The following is a 7,894-nucleotide window of genomic DNA, read 5'->3' as shown; positions in this document are numbered from 1 at the left end:
TGCCAGTCTGTGATGGGGAAATCCACCCCGAGTGGGTTCCTCAGGCTCAGGGATTCCCTGACAATGTTCTCACTCTTCCCCTCCCTCCAAAGAGCAGGATGCAGCACCGGAGGAACCTCGGGCTCTGCTCTCTTTGGAAAGGGGAAAGGGATGTTCCACTTGGCACAAAACACCACAGTTTAAGCCCCACAAATGCCACCCCGAGACGGAAGGGTGCCTGCAGGAAAGCATCCACCAAAGTCAAACAAAGCGGGGGAACTCAGCTGACACGCCCCTGGTGCATTTTGTTCTGGGGCTAACTTTTATTCCGCGTTAAAAATAAAGCGGAATGTTGCTAAGAAAACCTCTGCAGAAAAATTCCCAGCAGTTGGAAAGGGCAATGCCAGCCCCTGGGGAAAACAGGCTGGCCAGCCACTGCGGCGGGGAGAGTGCCACCCTCCAGCCAGTCTCCTGCTCTCGCTGCCTGGCTGCGCCTCCAGTTGGTCAGGCTTCAGTCTGCCTATCTTTGAAGAAAACTTGCTTTTCTCCCCCTGATCAACGAACGGTTCTGGGGAAGAGGATCTGAAAGCAGGATGAGAAAGCAAGGCATGAACAGATGGCATGAAATCGCCCCGCTGCGCTGTGTGTGGCACCCGGCAGGCTTGGGGACTCTGCGTGGGGAGCGTGGCAGGCTGGCCACCTTCATCTTCCCTCCCTGCTGCCTGATCTCACGCCTTCTTGTTTATCTGCTTGCTTAATGGATTTGGCTTCAGTCCCCACTCACAGCAAGGCACACAAGCTGTGGATGAGGCTCCTGTGTTGCAGTCCCACACACACAGCTGGGCTGGGAAAGTCAGGGAGCAGAGGTCCAGCTCCACCTGAGGCCCAGAGCACATCCCACAGCTCTCACTCCCTGGAAGTGGAGGGAATATTGATGTCTGGGCCCCCCAGCTCCCAGCACTCTCCTCCTGCATCCCTCCTGCCACCTCTCAGATGAGGCTGTGCCCAGGCAGGCAGTTCTGCCCCTGGCAGTGGTGAGGCTCTGCCAGTCCCTGGCACAGCTGCTGGAAACCTGGGATCCCCAGGACCCTGCCCAGGGCAGGGCTGATTTCTCAGTGTTATCTGAGCATCGCAGGTTGCAGGAATGATCTGGAAGTGTGTAATTGCATTTGCCTCCCTCCCCTGGCTCCTGCTGGGCCTGACTCTCCAGAGGATCGCCAACACAGAGCCAGGCCTCGGGCTGTGCATCCCAGCACACTGCACAGCCCCTTCCACCTTTTCCTGCTCTCCCAGAGAGATCCCAGCTGATAAGGGGACCTTGGGATGCTGCCAGAGGGAGGTGGCCCAGCGTGGGCTGTGCCTGTGCCTGTCCTGACACGCAGCCTGGCGTGTCCCAGGTGGGGATGGGGGCCCTGTGCCTTCCCCAAGCCCTGCAGCCTCCAGCCATGCCCGTGGGGCTCAGAGCAGCTGGGGTGGGCTCTGGGGTGGGCTCTGGGGTGGGCTCTGGGGTGCTCTGTGCTGGCTGCTCCCAGTTAACCCCTGCAGGGCTGGTGCTGATGGGCTGGGGGCTGGCCTGGTTCCCCATAGGTCTCAGGGGACAGCCGTGCAGGGTGGAAACTTCTGGCTGTGTCAGCCCAGGCCTGCACCTCTTCACACAACACCGTCAGGGCCGAGAGAGGCCTCACTCCCCGGGGAAGGGACGGGATGAGGGCCAGAGCTGAGTTTCCCACACTGCCCAGGAGCAGCCAGCTGCTCCCCTGCCCCTGCTTCCCTCACCCTCAGGCACCTCCTGCCCATCCCTGCTGCTGCATTTTGGGGTGCTCTAGGGCTCAAACAAGGCTTTGTGCCCCGGGATAAGCACAGGAACCCTCCTGGGCTGTCCAGCCTTTGGCTCTCTGCTCCCTGGGTGCCGTGAGGTCACTTTGGGGTACCCCTGCCCCATCCCTGTTCACCTCAGGGAGCCCTCCCCGACGCCTGCGTCCTCCAGCTCAGGAAAACGCCTCCTTCCAACCCCCTTCCTCGGCTTGGCTCCCAGCGGCTCCTTTGTGTCTCCCCTCTCCTTCCTCTCCTCTAGTGCAGGGCCTTTCTGTGGGGATTATTAACCATGGCTACGGGGCCTTTGTTCAGGAGGGGCCGGGAGCGGGAGCCGGCGAGGAGCTGGGAGGGCGGAGGAAGGAAGGACAGGAGCGGAAGGGGGGAAGGAAGGTGGCGGCGGGGGGAAAAGGAAGGTGACATCTGGATTTTTGTCCGGGAGGAGCGCGATGTCTGGAGCAGCTGCGCGGGGATGGCGGGAGGATCAGCGGATGCAGAGCGGCGGCAAAGCCCCAAAAAAGGAGCTGAGCTGGCAGAGAGCTCAGCATCCTGCCCTGGTCATGGTGCTGCTGTCAGAGGACAGACCCAGGAGTGCCAGAGCTCCAGGACCAGCTTCAGCGAGTGGTTTGTGGTGCTCAGGGCTGGCAGGGAAGGCTGTGGAGCCGTGCAGCCCTTCCCCTGCTCCCTACCTCGGGAGCTGCGTGCCGGGCAGATGGACAAGGACAGCTGGAGCACGGCTGGGAGAACCTTATCCAGCTGAGAGCCACTGCCAAGGCACAGGGAGAAGGAGCCCAGTGCCCAGGGCTGGGCTGTCACTCGGCATCCCGGGGGTACAGGAGCCCCACGGCCCGCAGCAGGTGCAGCACTGGGACAGGGTGTGGTAGCCACGTTCAGCTGGGCTGGTCACGTCCCTGTCCCAGGCTGCTCTCCCAGCCCAGGAGCGCTGCAGGCCCAGAGCGAGGAGCAGGATTTGGGGATGGGTGCTGACATGGCAGCTGGGGGAAGCCAGGAGCTATTTATAAGCTGGGCTTTTCCTTGGAAACACTTCCGAGTCCCCCAGTCTCCCAGCACCAGCCGGAAAAAGGCCCCATTGTGCTGGCGCCGGATGGGACAGGGCTGGACACTCACCCACACAATGGGGCAGAGGATGGGTCCAGCTGTAGGGTTCAGCATGGGCTGCCCAGGGGACAATGAGGGGTCCTGGCCATGCTCAGCTGGCCCCAACCAACGTCACAGCTCCCCCGAGGAGTGGGCAGGAGGAACATCCCTGCCCTGTGCTCCCTGTCACTTGGCTTTTCCGGCTCCCTGCTGCCGAGGAAGGGGGGAGAAGACAGCGTGGGGACACAGCATCACTCCCCGGGCTTGCCTGCAGGGATCTCTTCCTCCAGGCTTTGTCTGCAGGGCTTGGGGCTCCCCCAGGATGGCTCATTAGGATCAGCTGTGAGAAAGCCTAATGAGAGATAAGCCCCAGGCAGGCCCAGCTTTTGAGGAGCCCCTCTTGAAGGGGATCCCTTTGGAGGCCTTTGGGGAAAGTTCCCTCTGGAGAGGGCTGAGGGCAGCTGAGGACTGACTGAGACAAGGCAGCAAGCAGAGCGCAGTTCCTGTGTCACATCCCCACACCACAGGCCCCACAGTGCTGGGGACACACTGGAGCACCAGGGCCCAGGGGGACTGTGGGGCTGGTCTGGCCAAAGAGGAATTTCTCCTTGCAGGACTTTCCCATGGAAGAGGACTTGCTTTCCCAGGGCTGTCTGGCCCAGCTCCAGGAGGAGATAGATATCCCAGCTCCCATTGTGGGGAGACACAGAGCCCTCCAGAAGCACTGCGAGCAGCCCTCGTGCTCCTGCTCTCGCACAGGGCTGCAGGCTGAGCCCAGGCAGGGAAGGCTGCGGCTGCTGGGGACACTGGGCTGGGCGCCCTGCAGCTCCAGCTCCTTCCTGCGGGCTCTCCAGCAGCCTCGGGCTGTTCCCTGCCCGCGGGCTACGTGCCGTGGGGGACTCCATCACCTGCCCCTCCAAGGCCAGAGGAAGAGTGAGCCACAGCATCCTGGAGCAGAGCCCGAGTGGGGACGGGGATTTTCCGGAGCGGATGCAGCGAAATGAGCCATTGTTATCGCCTGGGCTGCAGGGGCTGGGCAGGGCTGTCCTGAGGGGAGCCGAGGTAAGGCTGCTGGCACTGCCCAGCAGGACCGTGCTGGCTGCCTTGTCCCAGCTGTCGGGGCTGCCACACGGCCCTGGCTGTGCAGGGAGAGCACCCTGGCGATGGTCCCTGCAGGGAGCAGGTTGGGAGCGCTGGAGTGATGCCAGCAGGACCCACACTGCAGGAATTCCCTTCCTGCCTCGGGATGTGCTGAGCATGGAGCAAGGGAGGCAGGGGAAGATGTTGGGGCTGGGGAAGCCCCCCAGGCACGCTGGGCTCCAGAGAACCCCTCAAGCACTGCGATATCCCACCCAGGAGCTGCTCCTTCTCTCCCTCTGCTTCCAGATAAATCCAGAAGGACTCAGCATCTGCACGGGCTGAGGCAGCCCTGGAGCTGGCATCCTCTGGCTGCTGTTTTTCTGGAATGAGGGGTGAGCTCAGCAGCGGGAAGGCAGCTTGGAGCCGTGATGCAGCAGCCCCGTGGTCAGGCTCCGTGCCAGCATGATCGGTGCTGCTCCCTCAGGGCTCCTGCCTCGCTGCCCAGGCTGTGGTGCTTCCCTCCTTGGTCCCACCCTGGCCGGAGCCTCCTGGGCTGTGCATGGCTGTCCCATGGATCATCATCCACTGCACTTGCCCTCCCCTTCCTTAAAAAGCCTTCAGCTGGGTTTTCCTGAACTTGTCATCACCATCAAGGCAGCAGGGCTGGACCATCCCTTGGGGCATGGTGGAGCAAAGGCCAGAGGCTTTGACAGCCCCACGCCCTGGCCGGGAGCCGGCAGGGAGGGCAGGACCTGCTCCAGGTAACCTTGATCTGGGTGATGGTCATGGATTTATTTTCGGATCTCCTGCAGGAAACTCCTTGCTGGGATGAGCACAGCTCTGTCCTGGGCTGACTCTGTCCCAAACACACCCAAGGGATCCTGCTGGCAAGTGCACACCTTCCCCGTGCCAGGGCTGAGCCTGGCACAAACTCATCACATGCATGGACACTGCAGGTTGTGGGTTCCCCTGTGCTGTTTGAAACCAAGATGAGGGGATCGATATCAAGCCCCATCTGTCCCGTGCACAGTGCCTGCTCTGTCCTGGCTCTTGTGCCCCATCCCATCATGCCATCCCCTTGTCCCTGGTCCCTCTCCAGCTCTCCTGAAGCCCCTTTAGGCACTGGAAAAGGCTCCAAGGTCTCCTCCTCTGTCTCTCCCCCAAGCTGAACACTCTGAGCTCTCCCAGCTTGTCCCAAAGCAGAGCTTCTGCATCCCTCTGAGCATCCCTGTGCCCTCCCCTGGGAGTGATGGGACAAGGGGGAAGGGCTTCCCCACTGACAGAGCACAGAATTAGATGAGATATTGGGAAGAAATTTTTCCCTGTGAGAGTGGCACAGGATTCTCAGAGAAGCTGTGGTTGCCCCATCCCTGGAAGTGCCCAAGGCCAGGTTGAATGGGGCTTGGAGCAACCTGGTCTAGCAAAAGTGTCCCTGTGCACATGAGCTTTTCCTCTTACCGTAGTGGTCAGGTAGATCCACTTCCACACAGGGATCGGGAACTACCTCAATATAAAAATATTATTTTTATATGTATGTTAATTTCTTTATCATTCTACTATAATAGCATATAATCTCAATAAAACACTATTAATTAATATAAGTAGTATCAATTAATACAATCTATATTAATACAATAAAAAATCAACATGTACTTAATTTCCTGCTTAAAATACTGCCAAAAACCAATGGCAGGCGCGTTGGAAGCAGTGGGGTACAGGGACCGCGAGCGCCGCTGGGACTTTAAATGAAGGCAATGGTTTCGGTCCCACCGGCAGCGGCGACACCCCCGACATCCCGCCCCAGCCACCTCCTCCCCGCGGCGCCAACCGAGCCTGACCGGTGACGTCCATCGCGGAAGAAGCCCCGGGAATGAGCCGCCGGAGGGACCGCGGGACCATGGACGTGCTGGAGAAACTGCGGGACCTGCTGCGGGAGCTGCTGCGGAAGCTACTGATGGCTCTCACCGTCGAGTCTGTGCTGTGCTGCTGTCTCGTGCTCGGGCTGCAGGGGCAGCTGGAGGCCGCGGCCGTGTCCTGCAGGGATGCGCTGGTGCTGCTGCTGCGCGGGTGCCCCGTGAGGATGGAGGGGCTGTCAGCCCTGGCGCTGCGGGGCTGGGAGCTGGCACGGCGTGGGCTGGGCTGTGGGCAGGCGCTGGGCAAGCAGCTGTGCGAGGCGCTGGGCGTTTGCACCCAGCTGCTGAGGAACCTGGGCAAAGTGTGTCTGGCTGGCACACGGAGACTCTTCATGCTGCTCACTGCCCTCTGGGACACTCTGGCCAGGTCTGTCCTCAGGGTCACGGAGCTGTTGGCCACGTTCCTGGCTCACGTGTCCAGCAGAGCCACTTCCCTATTCATCCAGCTTTGGTCACACTGCCAGCCGACCTTCGAGCTCCTCTGCTCCGCCACTGTGATCTTCATCAGCACCTACTTCATGGTTTGCAGCCTGGCTATTGTGTATCACAGCAGTGACCAAAGCCTCAGCACACTGTTTGTCACCCTCTGGGACTTGCTGGCTCATCCCATTTTCAGGGTCACTGACCTGCTGGCAGCATTCCAGGTACACCTGTCCAGTGGCATCATCACTGTGTCCATGCTGCTGTGGTGGCCCTGCCAGATGACCTTGGAGCTCCTCTGTTCTGTCACCAAGGTCTTCATCAGCATCTGCTTCCTGGTCAGCAGCCTGGTCAAGTGTCTGGTGGGCAGCCAGTACCTCTCCATGCTGCTGGCCATCCTCTGGGACTTGCTGGCCGGCCTGGTTCTTGGGGTCACTAATGTGCTGGTGGCGGTCCTGGCATACCTGTTCAGTGCCCTGTCCCTCCTGCTGTGGTTGTCCTTCCAGCTGGCCCTTAAGCTTCTCCCCTTTGCCACATGGGGCTTCACCAGACTCTTCTTCATCGCTGTTTGGGTCCTGGTGTTGCTCTTTGGGATTGCGTTTCTTATTGCCTTTGTCAGTGTCCTTTACAGCAACTGGGAGTGGCCGTGGGTGCTGACAAGATATGTGTTGGGCTTCTGCTGCAGCCTGCTGACAGTGCTGTGGTGGCCCTACCAAGTGGCCATGCTGTCCCTTCGCAGGGCCATGAGCTCCCAGCACTGGCGCAGGCTGGTGGAATGGGTTCTGCAGGTGGCCAGCTGGAGCCGAGGACGCAGAAGGATGAACCAGGGAAGGGGCCAGCTGGATGCAGGGCAGGTGCCACAGCCACAGCCTGCTCTGAGCCGTGCTGGTGCAGGACAGCGCCTCCAGACAGCCAGGGAGGAACCAGGAACGTCCTGGTGGAAAGCTCTGTGGAGGCAGCTGCTGAACTCGATGGCCAGGAATGCTGAAGGAGCCTCAGGTAACAACCACTGGACGCTGCTGGAAGAACAAGAGGAACATAGGAAATGTGTCATCTGCCAGGACCAGACCAAGACAGTCCTGCTGCTGCCCTGCAGGCACCTGTGCCTGTGCCAGGAGTGCACAGAAGTGCTCCTGCAGCAGGACATCTACCAGCGCAACTGCCCCCTGTGCCGCCAGATGATCCTGCAGACCCTCAACGTGTACCTGTGAGCCCACTGGGGTTCTGGTCTTTTTCCCAGGAGGTCAAGGGCACTCCTGTCTGCACTTCCCAGGGCTGCCTTGAGCAGCTTCCAAAGAACTACAGATAGTGCTGGAAGGGCAGAACGCTGTGGGGTGTCTGCTGGTCACATTTGCTGCGTAACTAATTGTAGCCCTTGCTAGCAAGCACAATACTGATCTCTGCAGCAGGATGGAAGAGTTACCTGTTGTTTCTGTTGACAACTTTTCGTGTTCCAAGGCCTGTTTGTTGTGTTGTGCTGGAGATCCACAGCAGAGTGCAAAAGGAGGTTTGGTCCCTCCTAGCCACCTTATCCAGCTGAGAGCCACGGCCAAGGCACGAGGAAACAAAGTCCTGTGCAGGCCCAGAGTGAG

General features: G+C 60.2%; 1 protein-coding gene across 1 annotated transcript; it reads left to right on the top strand.

The window, feature by feature from the left end:
- Window positions 1-2,375: 2,375 nt before the first annotated feature.
- LOC146427528 (E3 ubiquitin-protein ligase RNF26-like) lies at window positions 2,376-7,714 on the top strand. The gene has a single exon (XM_085081629.1). It carries the CDS (start codon window positions 5,840-5,842, stop codon window positions 7,511-7,513), a length of 1,674 nt encoding a protein of 557 aa, XP_084937755.1. The 5' UTR covers window positions 2,376-5,839; the 3' UTR covers window positions 7,514-7,714.
- The last annotated feature ends 180 nt before the right edge of the window (window positions 7,715-7,894 follow it).

The sequence above is a fragment of the Lichenostomus cassidix genome, chromosome 24 (genome assembly GCF_008360975.1).
Source record: "Lichenostomus cassidix isolate B80296 chromosome 24, HeHo_3.0, whole genome shotgun sequence".
Taxonomy (NCBI): domain Eukaryota; kingdom Metazoa; phylum Chordata; class Aves; order Passeriformes; family Meliphagidae; genus Lichenostomus; species Lichenostomus cassidix.
The sequence above is the reverse complement of the archived record's forward strand: the minus strand, read 5'-3'. Positions and strand labels throughout refer to the sequence as shown.

Coding starts and splice junctions, on each gene's coding strand:
- LOC146427528 (XM_085081629.1), top strand. CDS start 5,840: ATGAGCCGCCGGAGGGACCGCGGGACCATGGACGTGCTGGAGAAACTG.